A 25522-nucleotide genomic window follows, 5' to 3' on the forward strand; every position below is an offset into this window, starting at 1 on the left:
ACTTTTTCAGACAGGGTAAATAGAATGATAGGACACTAGAAGGTTTATTCGCAAAGTGTCTGCCCTCTGTCCAGCTGTACTTCCTTTGCAGGCTGATCTGTAAGGAAATATATGTTGTATGATCCAGCACACCATCATATCATATCTGGGAACAGCATTAGCAGTGATCCCTATATAGTGTTTCATCATTTGCAAGTGCTGAAATGACTGATGCCCTGCATGTGTTTTTAGATCAGATTTTTGCACCATGAACCAGTGGGCAAACACATTTAACTGTACCACATTACACGAACCGTAGAGCAGATTAATGGGACAAATTTGGCAAGAAGTTGTGTATACAGCCTTGTTTCCTAAACTAGAATGTTAATTTGTTGAAAGTCTAACACAATGCAGTTTGACTGTGACTTTCTCTACTTAGAGATATCCCATATCATCTGTATGTAACTAGGGTTATTTTTTCTGTAATATTTACGTAATATTTACGTAATATACCTCCCGTATGAAGACAGGCTGAGGAAGTTGGGGCTGTTCAGCCTGGAGAAGAGAAGGCTGCGTGGGGACCTCATAGCAGCCTTCCAGCATCTGAAGGGGGCCTGTAGGGATGCTGGGGAGGGACTCTTCATCAGGGACTGTAGTGACAGGACAAGGGGTAATGGGTTCAAACTTAAACAGGGGAAGTTTAGATTGGATATAAGGAGGAAATTCTTTCCTGTTAGGGTGGTGAGACACTGGAATCGGTTGCCCAGGGAGGTTGTGAGTGCTCCATCCCTGTGTTCAAGGCCAGGTTGGATGAAGCCTTGTGTGGGATGGTTTAGTGAGAGGTGTCCCTGTCCATGGCAGGGGGGTTGGAACTAGATGATCTTGAGGTCCTTTCCAACCCTAACTATTCTATGATTCTATGATTTCACCCCTTTTTGTCGTATCATTGGTATTAATTTGCCTGTCTCCGTGAAAATACTTTAGATATTCTGGGCCTGTCACCATTTTGGTACAGGCACAGAAAAGCCCCCTGGGAACATCTGAGAGGCTTTCTTTCTCTTCTACTTCATTTCTGCTTGTTTGAAGACATAAGTGAGCATAGCTCAGTTTTCAAGAAGAATGAAAAAGGAAATTTGTGAAAAGGACCAAGCATGCATTCCATTATTTATTTGTGACTGGCAAAGGTGAAATTTTGAGATTCAGTGATGCTGAGTCACATGGGAATGAACTATGGCACTTCCCACATATGCTACTTCTCCTCATGTAGAGGTAGCTTATAATCTTCATAGTTGTTTTTACCTGTGATCAAAACAGAAGGGAAAACAAGAAAGTAAGAAAACAGGAAAGCAAAAAAACCTTATTTCTGTTTCTTTTAGCCTCTTACATGTACTTCTAGTGTTTGTATAAAACTTCTTGCACTTTTAAAGGCATGTAACTTTGAGAATTAAATATATCTATTTTCATTATTGTTTTAATTATTTTATATCCAATATTCCAGTTGCTTTCTCTTGGTGCTCAGAAACAGATTAAAAAGTTCTCTGTAAAGTCTGATGATGCCAAACCAATCAGGTTTTCATTAATCTAAACAAATTCAAGAGTTTAATCATCACTTAAAGTGATGCATTCCATTACAAAAAGAAATTCTGGGCCTCCATATTTAGAATCTTTTGCTTATTCCTCAACTTACAAAGGTGTATCTACTTTCTAACTTCAGTCTTACAGCACATCTGTTGTTTTTTTTCCTCTCTTTTTACATGTTGCAGATCTTTGAAATATCTTTAAGGTAAGGATTACATCTTTGATTTTTATCTGGTGTAAAGCCACATTAACAAATACCATAATCATCCCAGAGCATTTTTGCATCCTCCCTGCAGTCTGAAGTAATAAAGTGATCTCTCTGCCTCAAACGATGTGGCAGCTCTTTCGCTCTTGTCTTCGAGGCTTCCCTTTACAAGGACCACTCTTCAGCGGTGCTGAGTGAGGCATGACCTTGTCAGACCAGCCCCATACATTTACTATATAAAATAGCTACAGTTCCAAAAAGTTCAGATCCATTTCAATGCAAAGCACAGCAGCTTCTCCGGTACATATTTATTTGCTTAAATTAATACAATGCCTCATACATGCTTTTACTGTTGAGATATAAAGCCAGAAGCTGAGTATTCACATATATTTGGTCTATTTTGTGAGCTGGGGCTTTGAATAGGAACACAGCATTCTACGCAAAATAAATACACATCACTTTATTTGCAAAATCTGTTAGAAGTACAAAATGTTAGCTCTGTTACATCTTGTTCAGCTAAGCAGACATGACATTTTCCAAACTGTTAATAATTATTAAAAACTTCTTGGAACAATAAATACAGTACTTATATTACTTCTTAACTGTACACTCATAATAGCAGAGTCCAGCAGCACCATATGAAGAGAGAAATAGGAGAATAGCTAGTAGATCAACAGAGGGTTGTAAAAAGGTGGGTACAGTAGCATTACCTGATCTTTCCAGCAACTTGTTTTACAGGACACAGCACAAGATAAACTTCTATTATAGTATCATAAGCGGTTTATCCTTTGAGCTGCTAAACGCAGAACACCTGTCTTTGCATTTACAGGCTGGAGGCTGTCCTCAGCCAGGAAGAACTCAGGCTAACAAGCAGATGGCTGAGACCTGGTAGCTAGACACAAACCAGTTTGTTCCGTGGTTACCTACAAATTCACTTTCCCAGTAAATACGTTGTCTTTCTTCACCCAGTTTTTGACTTTTCATCCACATGTACTCTGTTTTGTACAGTGTCTTGTAGAATTCTCCCTGCTGACCTTAACAGCAGACAAGCCTCTAATATAATAAACCACCTGCATTCACTTGCCCATACTCATTATGGTGTGGCCAATTTGCCTCTCCTCAACATTGCTTCTTGAAGCATCTCATTTTATATGAGTTTGGAAAGCATCTCAGTTGCATGAGCTTATGGCCACTCTTATTTGCTCTGGTGCTCTTCAAGAGGATGGAATTAGGCTTCTTACAGTAACACACAGAAAGAGTATGGATGTGATTTAATACAGAGGTGGTAAAGATTGGGCTTTAATTTTATGTGTTACCACAAGCTAAACACCAAAACAGCGGAGAAGAGTCAGGCAAATACCTTTTTTCTACAACATCGCAAGAAGAAGGTAGATAGATTAGGAAGGAGTAAAAAGAAAAAGAAAATATATCCCCTAAGGTCCAGGACACAGTACTTCTGAACCTCTATTCAAAGCATAACAAGGAAGCTAATCTCTCAAAAATTAGAAATGGGAAATAACTTCATTATGAGAGCAAATTTCTATAAAGCATTTTCAAAGCTATTAAAAAGCAAAGGCTGTTACTGTCTGTTCCCAAAACGGTGCCAATGTAAATAGCGTGAAAATAACTTATGTTTGAAAAGCAAGGTGCTTCACAATGAAGGCTGTTATTTCACTTTTAATTTGTCCCTTGGGGAGTCTTTTAACAAGTGTCTTAGACCCAGCTGCACTATGTTCTGCAGTAACGACTATCATCTCCTAACCTTTTTGCTTGGGTCACTTGGCACTGTCTCCTTATCTTAGTAATAGTTTTGTTTGTAATTCCTCTGACTGGTGACTTAATGGTTTTAGATGAGTTCTTTACTACTCTAACATGAATTAGCCTTGGGTGTTTGTGAATTAGTTTTGTGTGACTATGTGACTGGGCACAGTCTCAAGGATTCATTGTAATGGAATATTCTCTGCTTTCTAGGAAGAATGAAAGAAAACGAATTCACATTACAAACTATTCCCAAATAGCATAGCCATTCTGGGGGGCTCTTCTCCTTTCCACCTGTCTGTATGTGGCTGGCAGTGGTTTTGCTCCGAGAAGCAGGATTGTAGAAGTGGGTAATTTGGCTGAAAGTGTTTGGGTTTACAGACAATCTAGACAATCCAGAACTGTTTGCAGTGATTTCCTTTCCTAAGGACATGTCTGGCACTTTCCCTTATGAATTCTGTAAGGGAACTCTGAATTGTACACGTACTTCCAGCAGACATCAGGTTTGTGGTTATGCTATCTACTGGAGCTGAGCTCGGCTGAAAGTTTCCTCTGCTCTGTTTACCTGGAGTGTTTTTGGTATGTAACATTTGTCTCTTTCAGCTGTGCCATAACACTCTCCAGTGCATAGACAACAAGAGCTTTACAATGTAAAGGCTGCATGTCTTTACCTACCACAAAAGTGATGGGAATTGCTAAGTTCTTTTGCATGCCCACCATTCTAGAAATTACAACCAGGCTCCTGATTCTCTGCTTATTCTTATTATAGGAACTAATATGCCTACAAAGGTAGAGTGGACTGATCTTGGATCATGAATATCTGGAAACTACACGACTTTGAGAGAGACATTTCTATGAGTCAGAGGCTCCCAGATCTTGGCTGTACGCACTCTCAAATAGGAGATTTTGTCTGACAGAGACAAGATATTGCCAAGAAGGTAACCAAAGGACTTGTTTCTATTTCTAATAGGCACTCTCCTAAACCATGCTGAATTTCTACCTGATCATTTCCCCTCTACTCTGAAAATCTTCTGATTCTTCTGCTTGACCACAGTGTCTTCCTGAAAGGAAGATGGCTCCTTTTCCAAGAGGAGTTATAAGCACTGGAAGTTAAATGTGCATGATAAAACAATTCATCACTGAAAAAATATGGATATGTATCTCTGAAATACACCTTATTTTGAAAGATATTAATTCTAGGCCTAACATGACCTACATTCCACTTCAATTTGGCATACCCTGTATGCCAGCTGTAGAGTTCATGACATTTTAGAAGAGTCACCTGCATATTACAGCTTCTTTTATCAACAGCTTTTCTGCTCTTCAGAGTCTTTATTATACTGTGCTTGAGCCATGAAAATTAAAACTGCATTCTGCAGCCTCAGACTGCACAAACCCAGTTTTAAACGATCATTAAGGGCTGCTGCCCTGTGAACACTGATTAACTGGTAGGTATGAGAATCATCAGTTCTGAAAGGTGAGTGGTTTCTAAGAATGGCAGAGAGTTTCAGCTACATGACTTCAGCCCTCAGAAGCCATAAGTCTATGATTATATTTAATTATAATTTGCTATGTCTTAAGTGTGGTAGCAAGGTAATTCAAATCAAGACCTTGGCATGTAAGTGAAGACGGCAATCATATTTGGATACAATGTACCATATATATAGATTTAAACCATTTGAGTGGGAATGTCAGAATGACATAGGACTAATTAAATGACTTATTAAATCTTTATTTCCTTATAAGCAATAGGGTGGAGTGGGGCTGTTTGTAGTCTACTTTGAGGATGCAGGAATCAATGGTCTGATCAAATTATTCATGCAATTAATGGAATGTGCTTAATGGAATTGTGGTTTCTTAGCATCTGTTATGAGAATCAAAAGAATGAAAAGTTGTGAATTACTCAGTAAAAACAGCATGAGTGGAATTCTTCTGAAAGGCCTGGAGGTTACTGGTCAAACCATGTTGATAAAGGAAAAATTTCTGACTCAGTAAAGAGGAAATACAAACACAATTTTCCTCTGTGATGTGCTGCTTGCCCTATAAGGGCTCTTTTTTGCCATATCTTCTAGAATAAAATCTGCTCAGACCTGTGTATTTCGAAGTCAGCCTTACTAGCCAAGGCAAACTGGACAGATAAATGGCAAAATTGCAGCATTTTCTCTGTTAAATTACTCATATTGCTTTATGTGTAATTACAGCAAAACTTGCAAATGCTACATGCTGCTGCTGTTCATTATACATTGGTCTGAGCAGACAGAACATGTCAGCACAGTCCATGCTACTTCACTTGAAGAATTGATGAATATTCCCATACTGACTGAAACATAGCAAAGCACAAACATTCTTTGTGCCAGAGAAAAAGTTTCTGTGACTGTAATAAATTCCGGTCCTTACAGAGCTGCCCTTCACCATATCACAAAACATTACTATTTCTTCTTAATTTCTTTCCCACTTCTCGTCGTAAGTGGTTGAACTGTCACTTCACTATATGGAAGTATTTGGACTGTGTTAGTCCTGAGAATTACAAGACTTTCATGTACATCCTGTTTAACAGTACTCTAACTTACACTGTGAAATACTTAGCACTGAGATTTTTTTTTTTTGAGATTTATAGTTAGAATTCTTCATATGTTTAGTCAGATAATAAATCAAATGCTAGAATATGTTGCTTTTTGATAACTAGAAAATTGCATATGTCTCTACCATCCCAGATAAAGGAAAAATAAGCTCCTTTACCTACCTCACTGTCTGATTAAACATGAATGGGTAAGTATTAAAATGTTATTTTCAAATTCTATTGCATTTCTTTGTGACCTTGAACTGCTTTATACTTTTAATACATGTGGTTTACCTTAAGTTATTTTTATTCACTGGCTTGTTTGTTTCCAAAGACTACTACAAAATTCCAGGCGTTGGCAAATTACAGTTCATGTTAAAAGCTATCTAGTTCCCATTTTCCAGATTTTTTTAAATGTCCATTTTAAATGCCTATAAGCATCTTTTGTTTTTCAACTTTTCTTTCCAGCAATTCTTTCAAGCTCTTGTTCCTGTGCTTGAAATACAAGTAATCAGAGAGAGAGTGGCCAAGCCTGGTCTTTTCAAAGGATCTAAAGCTGAGGTGTTCTTTGTCGTTTGCAAGGTCCCTCTCTCCTTGGCTCTCCTGTTTGTCTGAGCTTCCTATTCTCTTCTCCATTCGTCCCTCACTTTGCGCTTCTTCTTTTTCATTGCAGTAGGACTCTCTGTAGTCTTTCATTATGCACTCAGGTTTGCCAGACAGATCCTGAGCCGTGTATAGCTTATTGTCATCCTGGTGGTACATGGCAGGGGTGTATCTCTCTGCCTCATAGCAGTTGTCTTCCTCTTCTTCCTGGCATGAGCTTCCCTTGGCACTCTCGCCATCTGAATGAAATGAGATTCCCTTCCCTTGGCTTTTCTGGGAAAGATCAAAGGGCTCTTCCTGTTCCAAGCTTCTTAAGACATTTGTCTGGGACAGAGCAATTCTTCCTCTTCCAAAACCTTGTAGTGGTTTGAGGGATGAGAAAAGGAACAATTTATATATAGGAAATTTTACGTGATACATGGTTAAAAAACAGAATGTGAGGTGGCCTCGTATTTCATACTTTACCTCTGTTTTCCATTCAGCTGTCTCCAAGTACTTTACTGTTTACGTCTCATGACATCTCCTTTGAGATACTGTTAAAGAAGTACTATTGTATACACTTCACAGCCAGGTCTGGACACAGAAAACATTGTGCTGGACATGCCAGACACTGGGTTAGGGAGCTAGGGATAAAAGTGAAGTGGCCTTGCCTCTTTTAACTATTTTTGCCAGTGTACATTCCCTCTTCCTTCTTATTTTTTTTAGAAATGAAAACTTTGATCTAAAGCATCACACGCCATGACCAAAGCCCAGGTTTTGTACTTTTTTTTTTTTTTTTCCCAGAGGGTTGGAAAAGATTAAAAACATTTTAATGTGATTGTTCTATAAACACTTTGGTTCAAAGTTACCACTTCAAAACGAAATGATAATCAAGTCTCTGCAGCCTACAACCTTCACTGTCCTTAATTTTTCCTCTTTCATCCACTGAGAAACCATTCATGCCAGTGGAAAAGCTCTGTGCAATAAGTAGTGCTTTAGCTTGAGGAAATAATGTTGAACAAATGATGATTTTGAGCAGTGCAGTGTAAGTCTGAGCATAGTCCTGGATCTGGTTTATCTCAATATTTGTCAGCATCTCCTATCTTGCTGGAAATCCAGGCATTACGTAGGAGGCATCCATGGACTCAAACACACTCTGAGCGTTAGGACGCACTGAAGAAGATTCAGACATTGCAGGCATAGTCCATTTTAATTAAAAGAATAATGACAGCACTAGGATGAAGATTTAACCTATTATCTGTGAAAGCTTCTATTTTATTTGCTTTAGTTTGGTTTGGTTTTTTTTTCCTTTAGTAATTGATCTATGCAGCCTTACTAGTTACAGCTGCTAATTTGCAACAGTTTGTAGTTGTTAAAATGACTCATGAGGAGGTGGCAACCCTTACAAATTGCCTGGTGTCTGACAGCTTCAAGGGCTGAAAAATGTCTGTACACTGAAAAGCTCTTAGGCTGTCTTCAATTACAAGTAATTGAGTAACCAGCATGGTGCTGTAGGAGATTTACAGGGAAAAAAAGAGCCATTTATTTCATCACCTGTTGGGAACTTTGTAAATTTTTATGCCAAATGTAGTTAGAGTGTGTGTTTTACATGTGTGTTAATCTGCCTTGAAGCTTGAATTTGAGGAACACCAAAAAATCTTACCCATGAAAGAATTATTTATCCAGAAAGTCTTAAGACACAAAACGTCTTGGATACTGAAACTTTTGAAACTATCTTCCCTAATTCCCCACTTCCCTGGGTAGTAAAAAATCCATGTCTCCTCCTACCCACATTTCTTTGCAAACTGGCCCTTGACCCTTTGGTAACATCAGCTAGGTCAATATGGTACAGAATAGCCAAGGTTTCCAGATACAGAACCATTCAGGCTTCCATTCCAGACTGGAATTCAGTAAGTAGTGAGCAAGACCCATGGAATGTTCTAGCTTTTTTGTTCATTTCAGTTTTGAAAGAATTTATGATGTACCTCAAACATAAGAGAAAAAACAAACTCCTACGCAGATATGAGCTGGGGAGAATGTCTGCTTGTCCATAGCTGCTAGGCTGTGATCTGTCAACCTCTAGGAATCAAGTCCCTTGCAACTGTAACATCTATTAAAAAATAATGGAGCTACACCCTCAGTCAGGAAGATTATGTCATCCCATCATTCCCCTGCCCAACTACATGCACCACAGCCTCACCAAGACTGAATCTCGACCAGCTCGCTCCCATTTGTATCTCAGGGTACCTACATGCTGGGAGAAACTCTGTGGTGCTGTGGACATTACACCTTCTCACAGCAATGGATGGGGAGGCCTGGGCTTAAGTACAAGAACATTTGGTATGGCTTGATATATCTTCTACACTCATACTACTGAATGTATTCTCCCTGAGAACAGCAACTTAGTATGCTAAAATTATTTCTTTTCTGCTCATAAATGCTGTCACATTTTGTCTCCATCTATTCCTCCATCTCGGTCTGTACCTGTGTGTTATCAGGTATCTAGTCTGAAAGATCTCCAAGACAAGGGTCACAACCTTGGGGATCTCTGATCTGTATCACTGAAGTGACACAAATAGTTAATGACAACCTCCAAGGCTTATGGGATTCAATCTCTTCCAACCACATTGGATCTGTGGTACGAAGCCCATTTGGGTTTACAGACATGCACCTTCAAATCTCTCAGAGAACAGCCTTGCTGAAAAATATTACCTTGAGAATGAAATCCTCGTTCCATAACCCCATGTTTGACTTTCATGTGCCTGGTTAGATTCCCCTTCAAGGTGAATTTGCTGGGACAGTAGAGGCACTTGAAAGGCTTGCTGTCCGAGTGCAAGTGCATGTGTCCCATTAAATTGTGCATTCTGTTAAATTCTTTTCCACAAAGCTGCAAAAAAAAAAAAAAAAAAAGAAAATTATTAGTTCAAGCGGGTACAAGCAGAACATTTTGAAAGGAAATAGGACCTACTCTTCTCAACTTGAGCCCTGGCAGCTTCTGGCTGCAATTTGTTTTTCAAAGATTCAGGAAAAAAAACAATGGACGGGAATATGTAATTGAGTATGATCTACCTAGGGCCTTCTGCACTGCTGTCATATTTTAAATTTAATGAGTAGAACACACAGTCAAGGATTCTCCCAAAACAGGGAATGTTTTTGTAAGGAGGTGAGAGGCCTAAGTGTGTAACCTGGAAGGCTTTTAATTTTAATGAAATGTAAAGTATAACTTTCTGCACTGGTGAACCATTTTGTTTGTAGTTTATAAATCTAGCCTTTAAGCAAGAACAACACCAGACAGAGATAGAGATACAAAATAAAACTAAGCAAGAACAGCACCAGACAGAGACAGAGATACAAAATAAAACTAATGAAGGGTTTCTGTGAAACAGTCAAGCAGAGTATTACTTTTTGTTAAGTGGAAATGAAATGGCTGCACATTTTGCTTTAACTAGAAAAAGCAATTCCTTTTTTTTTTCTTTTTTACTCTCCCGTTATTCTTTGATCCTCTTATCTTCTGTTTACCAACTTCTGTGTTTCAGTCTCTCTGGTGAGTAAGCTGGAATTTAAATAGTCATGGGGCTGCAAGAATGACTCAGCTTTTCCTGAAGCATGCTCCTCACTGGTTGTGCTCAACAAGCCATTGATGGTGCAAGTTTGCCTTTGATGAAACAGTAAGGGGGATTTTTTTTTTTTCATTGTTATTGTTTATCTAGATGGATCTTTTTGTAATCTAGTTCCATATGAGTCAAAGGTATTCTCAAGACACGAGAGTTTGAAATCACTATTACAAGCTTCTAGTCTTCCTTATCTTCTGGTCTTTCCTTATTAGGATTTATCATTTTATTCACATTCAAGTGGCTGTTTCCATCCTCTGCAAACTTTGGTGTTTGCTTTCTACTTCAGGTCCTTTCTTAGGAATAGTTTTACCATCAGATTTTTTATTTATTTATTTTTTTTTTACAATCTTTATTGCTATATGAACCAGAATCACCATTACTGAGTAAACGAAACTTCTATCAAGCAGTGTACTCATTGAGGAGAAAATTACTAAAAAGCAATTATTGAGATTCCACCAAAATTTTGGTCTAATCTGAATTCTGATTTAATTTATTTGGATAGTACAGAAGGTCTGTTACAGTACTTTTTGATTCAAATTCACAAAGCCATCACCTGGAATATATGGATGAAATGTAGATAATGGAATGATCCTTGGTGAAATAGTACTGTATCTTTCATATTTTAAACCGTTTCTCGAGGGGAACATAGAAGCAGTCCGTTAATACAGAAATTTACAGGGGTGTTGTGTTCAAATAAAAGCTTGGGCTGAGTCAGTGCTGCAAAAAGAGTTTGGAAATATTCACTTGCCTTCAGAAAACTATTTGCTTCAGCTGCATAAGTTCTCTTCCATGATTTGCTCTCTGTGATTTTGCTAAAATTAATATTCTGACAAATTTATCAGCAAAATGTTCACCAAGATGGGGAGCTGGGGTGGGGGAAGCCACTGAAAATGAGTTATTAATCAGCAAAACTAAAATGTCTGATTCCAAGGGTCATCCATCCACTTAGGAAAGAGGAGTGTCTCTTTGCATTTGAATTAAGTTAATATGCTGGATGACTTCTATTCAGGGAAATGAATGCACAAAAAAAACCCTAAAACCACTCTGAAAGTGATGGGGTAAACAAAGAGGAGAAGCAGCACTGATGAGCACAGAAAATTTGCAAGGAGGAACAGCAGCTGATTACATCTTAGCAGCTGCTGGAATGACCTATGACATGTCAATGTTTCTCAGGCTACAAGAATGCCAATAATAATACCCCTCAGCAGAAAGCTTCTAGTTATCTGCTTGTATTGTGGCTCATCTGTGTTCTCACCAGCTTTTGCTCTCTGACAGCTAGGTCTTTACTTCTGTATCTAAACTGGTAATCAGGAAAATAAGGTTAATCAGGTGCTGTATCTTTATAAGGTATTGATTACTGAAATGGATCTAGTAGAAGCCTTTTTTTGTTGTTATGTGGTGGTGGGTTTTTTTTTTTGGTTTTTGGTGTTTGGTTTTGGTTTGTTGTTTTTTTTTTTGGTCAAGGCAGTATTTGTTCATCTCCATGATGAAAAGACAGGGACTGAAACTTTGTGTCTCTGAATAAATGGGGTAGGTTTTCTGTTTCCCAATGTCATGCACAGTCTTAGGGACATGTAATGTACTCTTGTCCTGAAATCTCCCCTGAGAACATGAGGAAATGGTACTACAGTGAAGAGGTGTGGCAGGAAAATGAAAGAAATGCAGATATTAAAATTGTTTTTCGGGATGATTGCTCTGTGTGGCATTGTCTCTGGATAACCCACACATTTCAAAAGGCACATGATGACTTTCAGATGAGTGTTAATGATCCAGAGGATGAAGGGAGCAGGTTTTGTGCTTATATGCTGGAAGACAGTGACCTAGAGCTAGCTGGGTTTCACAGCTAGTGCTTAAAGAACAGCCTGAGCCTGCAGACCAAACCAGGAAGGTGTACAAGATTTTCTGTCTCTGGGAGAGGGCAGGGTTGTGAGCACCAATCAGAGTCCTGAGCCAGCTGCATGAGAGGGAGCTCCAGCAGAACTCTTCACAGAGCACCTTAGCACTTACAGGGAATCAAAGCTGATGAACGAGATCTTGGGATAGCAGGAGCAACATGGACCTTTTGTTAGGCTGTCTATATTATACAAAGTAAAATCAAGCCCTGAAGAGAAGTACCTCAGTTGCAAGTCTGCTGAACACACTTCGCTGCACTAGCTGGTGAAATGGACTGAAGTAATTCAGGTCAACGCTAGATTTTGTCTTCCTAAGTCACCACTTGAAGTATTACCTTCCTAGATTTGTCAGTCTGTTTTGTTTCTTCTAAAGTACTTATCTCTCACATTTCCTTTGGCTTTGACTCCTGTTCTAAACCCATGATTTTAGATGGGAAAAAAGTAGAGTTCAGAACATTTGCTGCAAAGTGTATTTGGCTGGGCTGCAGAAAACTTCATTACATTCTTTACTGGAGGTCTAAAATATTGCTGACTTCAGCACTAAAAGCAATGGTAAGTTTCACAGAAGCTTCCTCTACAAATCAGAATTTGCACTATTGCACCAGTTGGTGCAACTCCTTCAGAGCTCTTCAGTGGTTTTTGGTGGAGGGGGTTGTCGTTTTTCTTTTAAACAGAAATTAAAAAGGCAGCATGGGCTCAGGCCTTTAAACACTACAGAGAAGTTCAGTCTTCAGAGAAAAATTAGACACGGATCCTGGCTGCAGCTGGATGAGGAAACAGAAGGGACAGCTATTTGCTACTCCCTCACTTCAGATAGTCTGTGCTTAGCTGTGATTAGACACATAGGAAGGCCTCATGTTTTCTTTTGCTGTGAGAAAAAGGTAAAGAAAACCATTGCATGTGGTGAAGTAGAAAGGCTGCTGGCTGTGCTCTCTTTCCCTTACATTCTTCTTTTTTTTTTTTTTTTTTTTTTTCATAAGAAGGGTGTTCCTTTCCTCAAAGAGAGAGGGAGAGGGAGAAAGACTGTAAACTGTCCAAAAGGACCGTGAGAAAACAGGAAGCTTTGAAAAGTACAAGAGAAAGCAAGATGAAATCTATTTGCAGGCGGTTCCCGGGGGACATGTGAGCCATTGTTAAAGCAGGCTGTTCATACAGCTATATCCTTCCTTCTGCTGAGGAGGAGCTTGGTGCCAAAAGGCTGCTATCTGGTCATTGCCTTAACCCTCTGAATACCAGCCAGAATACTCGCTCAAGTCTTTCAAGGTCCCTACCAGAGAACCAAGGGATGTTCCTGACACAAAAGAGCAAATCCTGATTCTCCCTTTGCTTGTTACAACCTACATTCTGTTCAGGGGCATCCCTGCAGCCATGGGAGAAACTGGTTTACTGTGCTTACTTGTTTCTTTTCTCCTAGGAACACTGGGTGGGGACAGAGAAGTAAAAAAACAAGAAAAACAGGTTCCTGGTGGTACTTCAGTTCCCTGTTCAAGCTATTGCCATCTCCAAGTAGAAAGAGTCTGTCATCATCAAACCCTAAGCTGAACACAAACTTCCAGCTAATCTGCACATAGTAAAAAATACTGTGCGTCCAGATACTGCATCAGAACAGTTGGTCAAACAATTGAGTTTCTTTTCTGAAGTTTGAAGGATCAGATGAGGACTTTGACCAAATGGGAACAAAAGGACAGGTTTGCAGGTATTCACACAGAATGAAAGTCTACAGAAGATTTGACATAGAATTATGCAAGCAGTTCAGTAATAGAAATTATTTTATCAGTCTAGACTAACATAAACCTAGTATACAAAATAACTTTCTAGTAGGACATAAAATTAAACAAACCCTCAAATTTGGAAGATTTTGCTGTTATTTTTTTAAGGTGAAATGCTTCAAAGTTGTCAAAGCAAAATGCATCGACTAATTCTAACATTTTCCTACTAAGATTATCACTGAATGCAACATTTTCCTATGACATTTCAAAATTCTACATCTTTCGAGGCAAAATAATACCATTTAAATTTGTTCATCCAACTCTGCTTCTCAGTGATGCTTTCTTTTTAAGAAAATATTTAATTCCATAAAAATGTTGGATGAGAGTTCTAGAAATTGTTTCCAGATCAGTCTTCAGTTACTTAAAGTAGGTAATATGCTCCAGTCTGTATTTATAACCCTCTTAGAGGAGGTCATAGTAGGAATAAAACCTACAACCTCTGACTTGACAAAGTATGACTAAAATAATGAGCCAGATAGGCAGCAAAGGAGCAGATGTAGTGTCCAATACTGGGTAAGAATAAAACCACAAACAATTCATAAGGAAGATATTAGAGATGAGCATAGTCAAGAAAACCAAAGTTTTCAAGGTTTATGAAGAAGGAGAAGACAGGATAGAAAGGGAATGTCAGCCTCCAGTGGGCTGGCGGAAGGCAGCAAGCTGGAATTAGCACAGAATCTTAAAAAGGCCAGATGGTCTTAGAGGCTGCTTTGTTAGGATACTGATGTCCTGCCCTGAATTCCAGCCTGGTAATTACACTTGGCCCATTCAAATCCCTTCTGCAGTTGTATTTTTCTGTAACTTTCTTTGAGTCTTTCTCTGAACTGTCGCACAGCATCACTATGTGAAATCGTGGCTGCTGCTTTTCTATAGTCCTCTGTGGGGTGCATGACTGGAACTATGTTTTTAGTCACTGTTTCAAGCTGTTAAACACTTACACTTCTGTTTGGATGGCTGTACTAAGCAAATGTCAGGTATGCCTGTTGTCCTCAAACTGCTGTGGCATTGAAATGATCACAAAGCAGAAGAAAAATACCTGAGGATGAAAGATGCTGATATTGAAGGGGAAAGGAGTGCAAGGAGTACAGATGTTTACCTCCATTATTTTGTGCTATATAAGCATAATCTGGTTAAAGCCAGAAAACCGGGCTAGTTTATGCTAGTTTAAATGCAACTGCAAATTAGTCACATCTTAGTTTTCTACTGCTATCACATCACAAGATCATAATATCACAGAAATATCCAGGGTGTTAATGCCTCTGCCACCAATGCACTTACCTTGCATTTAAAAGGTTTGACGTCGGAGTGAACAATCATGTGGGCCTTGAGAGTCTGCTTCTGCACAAAGCTCTTGAAACACAAATGGCACTGATAGGCTCTGATGTTGGTGTGGATCAGGACATGTCGCTTCATGTTGGCCAGCAGCGTAAATTCCCGGCCACAAATTCCACATTTGTGCTCTTTCACACCCTGTGAGAAAAGGAAAAAAAAAAAAAATCAGAAAAATCTGTAGATGGAACATTTTCTAGATCATTAAAAGTTCAGTACAAAACCACATGAATTATTTATTCTTCATTAGCAAAGCAGGTAATAAATTATTTCAGTTTTAACATCATTTGCTCGAGTGGTAGATATTTATGTATTTCTTTCCTGGCAAATTCTTACAAAGATCTGAGAAACAGAAATATAAGCTTAATGAATACTAAGGTTTGTTTCCATCAGTAAGTTTACAAATCAGTGAGACATAGTCAGGAACAAAGCTTCTCTGTCCTGCTCTGCTGCATATGTTAAGTATTGGTCAAATGTGTGTACTTAATAGACAAGAATAAAAGCTAACCAGTTAAGAGACTAAAGTAGTGCTTGTTTTTGAATGTCACCAGCTTCTAAAAAAGCCATAGCCCTATTTTGAAGAAAGCTATGGAAAATAATCTGAAGCAACTGAGAACTAGTCAAGCAATGTAGCCAAATAATGATATATGTTACATCCAATTTTTACCTGGTGTTTACAGAGCATTTCTATCACCTTTTATGCCATCCAGTCAATTTACTAATGCATAATTCAATATTCTTGCTTACGCCCATGTTGTCTTACTGCCAACTCCTCAAAAACTCATCTAGATGCTATGAAAATAAATTAATTTACCACTAAACACTTCAAGAGTTTGAGGATAACTTGCTGAAGGTAATGAGAATTTACTAGAGAAGTGCTGAGAGCAATTACTCACTCCTCCTGCAGGCCCCGTAACAACACTCTAAACCATCCCTACTTTTGTGCTAATCAGTGTTTTTCAGTTACTCGCAAAGCTAAAATTATGGACACCAACAGTGTCTTTAAGTGTCTGCCTGTCTGATGCGAGACTGCATTTGGTCAGCTAAGTGCTGTTAATCAAGTTCACAGCTGAATCCACCTGCAGCTGTGGACGAAGAAGCAGAAGCTCTCTAAAGGCTCGGGGGCATTGCATTTCCTGTGACAGAAAACTACCAAGTCTCAAATTGGTAGAATTTTGCATGGTAAATCCAAAGACCAGGGAATCTCCAAAACCAGCAAAAAAATATAATCACATAGTAGGAAAGAAATAGCAAATGTGGATGTAGAGGTTGTTGGTTTTTAAAAGAAAATGTGTCTATAAAAGTGAAATACTGTAGCTTTCTGTATTTCTAATGTCTTTCATGTAAAAGCCAAAATTCAAATGTTAAAAGTATACAAAGCAAAATTTTATAAAATGTGTGGAGTTTTGGCTTATCTTAACAGCATTTTTGTAAAGGTGGATAAGCCAATTTCAGATATTTTTGAATTGAACAGTTACATTTTCGCTATTTTTGAAAGCAGTCTTCCTGGATGTGTTCCAAAGCCTGCTCCAGCCTAAACTGACTCTGCTGTCATTGCTGCCAGCAGTGGCAAGACTGCTACTTGATACAAATTGGCTGGGACTACCGTCCTGCTTGTCCACTTTCGTTAGCTGCCATTCCGGATAACTTATGCGAGAAGGGGAATTTTTCTTAGGTTGTTTTGGTTGCGGTTTTTTTTCCCCCTAAATGTCTCATTATGATGATTCTTCCAAATCTGTTGAGTAATAATATCTCTCTTTCACTGCAGTCTACTGCCAATCCACCTACTTCCCAATTAAGGGAGCATAGCAACAGATCTGTTTTTCAGTGGAAAATTTCTGTTAAAATCTCAGGGGGGTTATAGAGCTCTACGAAGTTATGTTATATTACAGAAGGTCATCCTGAAGATAAAACTGAGAGATGGAAACATGTGAATACAGTTTTGAGAAGTAATACAGGTGTTTTAATTGGACTCCCATTTATGACAGACCACTTTCTTACAGACAGACAGACATATGGTACCTACTATTGCCAGTGCTGCTGAGGCTTTTGCTCTACATAAAACTCTCCAGCTGGCAAAGGGCCAGCATGAGCCTCTATGATCTGATTATCTTCTTTCTGAGGAGATACATACATGTATCTTTAGTAGCCTGTGATTCCTGTGCTACCTTCTGATGTGAAGTGAAATTGCAACTGGTTCTGGCTTACCTTATGAGTCAGGGAGTGTTGTTTGAGATGGTGGGGTTGCACAAACTCCATGCCACACTCCGTGCAGATGTATGGACGGATGTCTTTGTGCTTCATCATGTGATTTTGCAGCTGACTCGGGTACTGGAATGTCTTATTGCATTCAGTGCAGTTGTATTGTATAGGGCCACGGTGGGTTGTTAGGTGCCTCTTCAGCTGAGCCAGGGTTGGAAAGTCCAGACCACACTCCACACAAATGTTCTCTCTGCCACTCTCATGCTTAGACTCGTGTGCTTTCAGCTCGCTGGGGTAGGCAAAACCCCTGCCACAGATCCTGCAGTTGTAAGGCTTGATGTCGCTGTGTTGCATCATGTGTCTCTTGAGGTGGCTGGTTTGAGTGAAAGCCTTGTGACACACCTGGCACTTATGTGGCCGAGTGCCCTGGTGTGTCAACATGTGTGTGTGCAAGTGACTCAGCTGCTTGAAAAGCTTGCCACATCGGGTGCAAGCATGTGGCTTAATGCCGCTGTGCCCCAAGATATGGGTGACCAGGTTGTACTTGGATGTGTAGGACTTCTCACACATGGGACATTGCCAGCGTTTCTGTTCACCCCCCACATCAACATAGTAACTGTCATCTATCTGAAGGTTGACATCTACTCTTTCCACTTTCTGTTTATTTTCGCCACTTTCTCTTACTTCAGCTCTCCTGAAGGGTGGCTCTGGAGGTCTTTTCATTTGAAAGGGGTTCCTGAAATGAAAGTTTGGTGGCACAATAAAAGGAAACATTAAGCCAGGGTGGACTTTAGGATAATAAGGGTAAGGAGCCTGCATGAAACCTGGGCTACTGGGCCATGCCATGTTAGGCTTCACTGATTCTTGCTTAATGGGCTTGGCTCCAAAGTGCTCCAGAGTTCTGTAGAACTGAAACCCAAAGTTGCAGAGGTCAATCATCTGGGAACTGTACTTGGGCTGTGCTGGCTGTTGGAACACCAAGGAGAGACTAGAAGAGCTTATATCATTGTGGTCTTCAGGTCTGTCTGGTGGTGAAGAAGAACCCTCAAGGGCAATGGAAGGAGGCATTTTTGTTGGCATGCTCTTACGTTTCCGAGACCCTCCTTCCAAGGACCCCTGAAATGTTTCCATGTCTCCAAGAGGAGTAGGGCCATAGTGGAAGTGTGAGAGGTGCGGTCTGAATTCTTCACCAAATGGAGTTGTTCTGTGTGGCTTTGTAACAGGGCTTAGCGGCTGGAGGCAGTGGGAGAAGGAAGAGGCTGTGGTACTGTCCACATTGAAACTCGTTTCTTCATTCTTCATCATGTTTGATTTTTCCTGTGTTGCACAGATTCCTTCAAATAAACAAACACCAAAATCTCTTTATTTCTTCCTGTTCTCCTGGATTTAACATTTTATTTTATTTATCAAGTTTGACCCATACAATATCTTTGCAACATAAACAAGCAGTACCATGTAGTGACACATTACTTTGCATCTGAATCTGTATGGCAAGATTTCTGCTTAATTTAATTCAACCACACTATTTGTAGGCAAAATCTTGTCCTTGGCTGTGCATGCACAGGCTCTAGAAATTGGCGGTGCATCTAAAGGATATAGCAATACAAACAGTAATGTGAACATTTATTATGGTTGTGACATGAAAAGCCAATGCCAAAAAATGTTAAACTTCTTTGTATCATTAACATGTGCTGCTGTGAGAGAAAACAATGGCCAAGAGATCTAAGGACACTGTGTACCATCAGGTTTTGCGCCATGTTTCCTGGCTTCTCTCACTTTGTATTGTAATAAGAAGGCGGAGATTAATTTATTTTCTTTGTTTTAATCCCAGAGATATTTACCTGGCAGATTTGGAGGAGGAAAGAACCTTTGACAACTCTCCAAATTACTTCCAGTTTTATAGGCTTAATGTGGAAGGTTTTTTTATTTCTAAATAAATGGGCAAAATCACCGCTATAAAACTAAATACAGATTTAATGTCAACAACCCCCCAGGTCTCCAGAGGAATTGACACATAAGAACGCTCCAAGCCTTACTAGTCATAGACTGTCACAAAGCAGATTAATAATTATCTTCTGGCAAAATTCTATGTTCCACTGATCAGCCGTATCCTGGGCTGCAGCAAAAGGAGCGTGACCAGCAGGTCAAAGGAGGTGATCCTGCCCCTCTCCTCTGCTCTGCTTTTATTGAAATCTGACTTGGGAGTATTGTGTGCAGTTCTGGTGTCCCCAACATAAGAAGGACATGGAACTGTTGGAACAAGTCCAGAGGAGGCCACAAGAGCCACAAGGAGGCTGGAGCACCTCCCGTATGAAGACAGGCTGAGAAAGTTGGGCCTCCTCAGCCTGGAGAAGGCTGCGTGGAGACCTCATAGCAGCCTTCCAGTATCTGAAGGGGGCCTATAGGGATGCTGGGGAGGGATTCTTCATTAGGACTGTAGTGATAGGACAGGGGTAACGGGTTAAAACTTAAACAGAGGAAGTTTAGATTGGATATAAGGAAGAAGTTCTTTGCTGTTAGGGTGGTGAGGCACTGGAATGGGTTGCCCAGGGAAGCTGTGAACGCTCCATCCCTGGCAGCACTCACGGCCAGGTTGGGTGACATGGTTTAGTGTGAGGTGTCCCTGCCCATGGCAGGGGGGTTGGGACTATGTGATCTTCAGGTGCTTTCCAACCCTAACCGTTCTACAAGTCTATGATTCTATATATGAAGCTTCTCCTGAATTTAGGGTTCACCTAAAATATTTTGTTTCATGTTAAATCAGGCTTCTACCTTTTGTCTTGGTTCTCCAGAATCGTGGAATCGTTTAAGTTGGAAAAGAACATGAGTCCAACCATAAAGTTAACACTGCCAAGTCCACCACTAAACTATGTCCACAAATGACACATCTACGCGTCTTTTAAATACCTCTCGGGATGGTGACTCAACCACTTCCCCAGGCAGCCTGTTCCAATGCTTTACAACCCTTTTGGTGAAGATATTTTTTGTAATAGCCAATCTAATCCTCCACTGGTGCAACTAGAGGTCATTTCCTCTTGTCCTATCATTTGCTACTTGGGAGAAGAGACCCCCACCTACCTCTCTACAACCTCCTGTAGATAGCAATAAGGTCCCCCACATCCCCCTTTTCTTCAAGCTAAAAAATCACCCTTCCTTCAGCTACTTCTCCTAACACTTGTTAATTAGACACTTCAACAGCTTTGCTGGCTTTCTTGACATGCTTCAGCACTTCAATGTCTCTGTTGCAGTGAAGGGCCCAGAACTGAACTCAGGATTCAATCTGCAGCCTCACCAGTGCCGAATCACTGCTCTGGCCCTGCTGGCCACACTATCTCTGATAAAGGCCAGGATGGTGCTGACCTTCTTGGATGCCTGGGCACAAGCTGGCTCATGTTCAGCTCCACCAATCAGCACCCCCAGGTCCTTTTCCACCAAGCAGCTTTCCAGCCACTCGTCCCCAAGCCTGGATCATTTCATGGGGTTGTTGTGGCCCACGTGCAGGACCCAGCACTTTGCCTTGTTGAATCTCATGCTATTGGCCAAAACCCATTGATCCAGCCTGCCCAGATCCCTCTACAGAGACTTCATATCCTCAAGCAAATAAACACTCCCACCCAGCTTGATGTGATGGGTAAACTTATTGAGTGTGCACAAGGTCCCCTCATCCAAATCATTGATAAAGATATTGAACAGAACTGAGCCCTTGGGTACACCCCTAGTGACCAGCTGCCAACAGGACTTAACTCCATTCAGCAGCACTCTTCATTCCCTGCCATCCAGCCGGTTTTATACCCAATGAAGAGTACATCCATCCAAGCTATGATCATCCAGTTTCTCCAGAACGCTGTGAGAAACGATGTCAAAGTCTGTACCAAAGTCTAGAAAGACGACATCCACAGCCTTTCCATCATCCACTACCTGGGTCACTTTGCCATAGAAGGAGATCAGGCTAATTAAGCAGGACCTCCCTTTCATAAATGCATGCTGACAGGGCCTCATTTTTCTTGTCCTGTACATGCTGTCTGATGGCACTCAAGGTGATCTGCTCTACAATGTTCCCTGGCACTGAGTTCAAACTGACCAACCTGTGGTTTCCTGGATCATACTTCCAGCCCTTCTTGTAGATGGAGGTCACATTTGCCAATCTCCAGTCAACTGGGACCTCCCCAGTTAGCCAGGACTGCTGATAAATGATGGAAAGTGCCCTGGTGAGCACTTCTGCCAGCTTCCTCAGTACCCTTGGGTGGATCCCTCATGGCTGCAGAGACTTGTATGTGTCTAAGTGATGTATCAGGTCAATAACCGTTTCCCCTTGGATCATGGGGGCTTAATTCTGCTTCTCATATCTGTCTTCCAGGTCAGGGGGCTGGGCTCCCAGAGCACAACTGGTCTTATTATTAAAAACTGAGGCAAAGAAGTCCTTAAGTGCCTTGGCCTTTTCCTCATCCTTTGTCACTCTTTCCTTTGCATCCAATGCAGGATGGAGATTGTCCTTACCTCTCCTTTTGTGGCCAATGTATTTATAGAAATATTTTTATTGTCTTTTCAGGCACTAGCCAGATTAATTTCTAGTTGGGCTTTGGCCATTCTAATTTTCTCCATGCATAACCTCATGACATCCTTGTAGTCCTCCTGAGGGATGCACTTATCTGTGTGTGCATGTGTGTTTATGTACATGCATCCATACAACCAGGCAGAGGTTGTGCTGGAAAACCAGACATATTTTCCCTCTGTCACCTGTGACACATTGACGCTATTTATAACCCCGTGCTTGGAAATGCTGGGTGGAGAGTGTGAAGGTGGTTGGAGTATTAAAGATACTGCTGTTTCTTTTTCAGGAAGCTCCATGTTGGTTAAAACTGCTTCTCAATATAGATAAAAGCTCATCTCTGTGACCTAGTTAGGCTGTGGACAAAAGAAGGCATTTTAAAAACGTGCTTGCAAGCAAATCACTTCCGTATAACAGGTTAGACTGTAGAATCATCTTTGAGATACTGTTTGCAGCCAAAGGCTCAGTGATGAAATTTTAAGATGAAAAATTTGCACAAAGGGATCAATCAGTGCACAGATAAGGAGTAGTAACCAAAGCAAAAATTGTAAGAGCTCTAAACTAATTATTCAGAAAACACCTGTGATTTTAGAAAAGGCTGGGAAAAAAACTGCTTAAAACTGGGACAAGTGCTTAATAATTTTACCAGGATGTGACTTTTAGTCCCTGGCTCACTGAACTGGATATAGTGTAAATATATATACACGCACTATGTGTACACTATTTTTGTGTTCGTATGTGTATATAAGTAATATATGTAACTGTGTGCGATCCATCAGAAAGGATTGTTAGGGGATATGCATTCTGCTATGTTTCCTTGTCATCCTAAGTCCCTGGGCAAAATAAGGAGCAGTTAAATCTCAAAGACTCTTTGGGTGCAAAGGCTTGGCTTACTAAAAAGGGAGAAGGGGAGAGGAATCCTTTGAATACTGAAAAAGACTCCGTTTGGTTTTGGGTTAGTTTTTTTTCAAAATTCAGTTTAAGCAAAGTTAAACTCCCACGATTTGAACATAAAGTACGCCCGTACACCAAAATCTTCCCTTCAAAGCATGGGCCTGTCCCTCAAATGTCTTTCATCTTGTGTAACTGATTCTTTCCCAGCAATATGGGTATAAAATGCTTCAGAAAGCCCACAACAATTGAAAATCCAGCGATGTTATTTACTGCTTTTGTTAGATTATTGAAATACTTCCAAAAATACACAGAAGTGACGGAGTTGTGACTAATTGCTCTCTTGTCTCTTGGCTGCCGGTTACTCCCTTCTTCCACTGCCTGCATTATGCAAAATTTCAATCTTTCTGGAATACCGAGTCATGGCAAAGACTGTAGAATGGTTTCAAATTACTAGAAAGAGTTAATTTTGTTGTACTACTAACCTTTGGCTGCTTTCACTGAGCTTATGGGTTTATTCCACTGTCCACAGCTACGCACATCACAGGACCAAACCTACGGGGGAAAGTATTTAAACAGTCAGTGACCAGCAGTCAGAGAGGTGCTACACAATCCAACAAAAGAGGACCTAAAAGTGGAGGGAGAGTACAGATTTACAGTGTAAATATTTTTTTATATGTACAATATATTACAATATATTGCAATATTTACTGTATTACAATATATTGCAGTGTAAATACTTTCTGCTCTTTTTTTTTTTTTTTTTCTCTTCAATCTGCCAAGCACTGTGGTGTAGAAATTAATTAAGGAAAGGTTAGCTATAACCTATCTTCTCATCTGCTTTCATGCTGGTAGCAAACCCTTACTAATTTCTAGGGAAGCATGATCTTCACTTGATCAGAACTTAATTCCGTAAACACGTGAGTCCTGAAGAAACCGTAGAAGAAACTACAGATCTGACCACCATGCATGAAATATCTAAGGAGCTTCGAAGCTTTCAACTGCAGCTCCCCAGTAATTTTGTTCTGTATGACTCTGGAGTAGCTGATCTCATTTTAATACTCAACAATAAATAATGAGGGTGTGAATTGAAGAACATTTGTTTCAAATATCTCTTAGGGATCTTTTGTGTTTCCTATAAAAGCACTTTAAAACCTCTTTCTTTCTTCAGCACGTAGTATTTGAATTGGAATTCTATGTAGCACAGTGGCTTATGATTCTAAGCACTGAGTTCGGTTTAAATCTGGATAGATATTATAAAATTCTATCTTTTGTCAGTAGCACTTCAGCTTCTCAATTTTGAAAACTTGGTCTGGAAATCTCCCTGAGACAGGGGTTTTCATGCTGTATTGGCACTTAAAACCTTAAAAAAAACCCACTAAACCTAGCACTCCAGAGCTTATTAAAAAGTTAATTTCTTTTGAACAGACAAGCATCCTCACAGTTTCTTTCTATATGTACATACTTGGAAATACATGATTTTGAAAAATAGAACGGCAAATAAGCTCCCTGCCCACACTTTCAGAAAAAAAAAAAAAAGAAAAGAAATACTACAGTGAGTTCAAGTAGTTATTGAAATATTTCCACAATAGAATATTTATGCAACACCTAATAATGTTGTTAACTTCCATTAAAGAGGAACATTTTAATACAGAATATGAATCCCCCTTTATTTTCTCATTTCCTTTCATCATATTTCTACAAAGGATTAAAAAAGTATGTAAATCATGCTATTCACTCTACAAGCATATGATTGTTACAGTTTCCAGTTAATATTCTGCACTGAAGTCAGCAGCAAATTTTCTTTAGACTTCAGTAGAACAAACGTTCTGCATGAAAGTATCTTCTAATAATAAAAAATGTGAGGTTGTAAATTTTCTCAAGCTCAAATACTGAATACTACTGTTCTGATTTTGCTCTTGGGCAACACAACGCTAAAACCAGAAACGAGACCAAGACAAGTGAAAGTTTTATGTACTCTATGACAAAGGGAAATGATCTACTTTATTAGGAGGCTTGCACTTGTGTTTGCTGTTTCACAAGAAGATGAAACACAGGAAAGTGGAAGAAGTGTAAAGGTGGCTGAATAGACTGAACAGCTTCTCTTACTGGAAGAGAAGTTCCACATTTGATGGAACATGTATGACTGTAGAAACTGGCCCTATAAGAATGTGTTTCTTCTTTACTTTTGAGGCCTGAAATACTGGCATCTGTAAGTAAAGAATGAAATCTAACAGCTGTTTCTGTATTGGAAGTGGTGTAAATCAGTGAAAACTGACAAACTATTGCATTTCTTGAGGTGAAGCTGAGCAGCTGGAGAGCTTCAGCCTTACTGAGCAACCAGCTGGGTTTTTTTCCGTCACTGACTGTTGTAACCTGTTATATATCGATGGTCATGGTTATCTTAATAGAATCTCCTTCATTCAGTTCACATGTCCAAATAGGTTTTAGAATCTTTTTAAATGCACTAAATGTTTTGGAATAGGTTTCAAGTGTCCTCAGTCATACAACTATTGAACTAAGCACCAAAAGCTTTACTTATTTTTCACTTATTTACTATTTCTATTTATGCAAAATTCACATCAGCCTCCATATCTGACCAAAAGGGGTTTTA

The 25522-nt window shown here is 39.7% G+C and overlaps 1 protein-coding gene across 1 annotated transcript in view; it reads right to left on the reverse strand.

The window, feature by feature from the left end:
* Positions 1 to 2033: 2033 nt before the first annotated feature.
* ZNF366 (zinc finger protein 366) overlaps positions 2034 to 25522 on the reverse strand; it is a 37071-nt gene continuing 13582 nt past the window's right edge. Inside the window, exons 2-6 of the mRNA XM_065662971.1 lie at positions 23394 to 23463; positions 17475 to 18802; positions 15216 to 15407; positions 9375 to 9549; positions 2034 to 7039 (exon numbers count right to left, since the gene is read on the reverse strand). Coding sequence (XP_065519043.1) covers positions 6504 to 7039; positions 9375 to 9549; positions 15216 to 15407; positions 17475 to 18773 — 2202 coding nt within the window. The 5' untranslated portion in view covers positions 18774 to 18802; positions 23394 to 23463 and the 3' untranslated portion in view covers positions 2034 to 6503. The remainder of the gene's footprint in view (positions 7040 to 9374; positions 9550 to 15215; positions 15408 to 17474; positions 18803 to 23393; positions 23464 to 25522) is intronic.

The sequence above is a fragment of the Lathamus discolor genome, chromosome Z (assembly GCF_037157495.1).
Source record: "Lathamus discolor isolate bLatDis1 chromosome Z, bLatDis1.hap1, whole genome shotgun sequence".
NCBI lineage: Eukaryota > Metazoa > Chordata > Aves > Psittaciformes > Psittacidae > Lathamus > Lathamus discolor.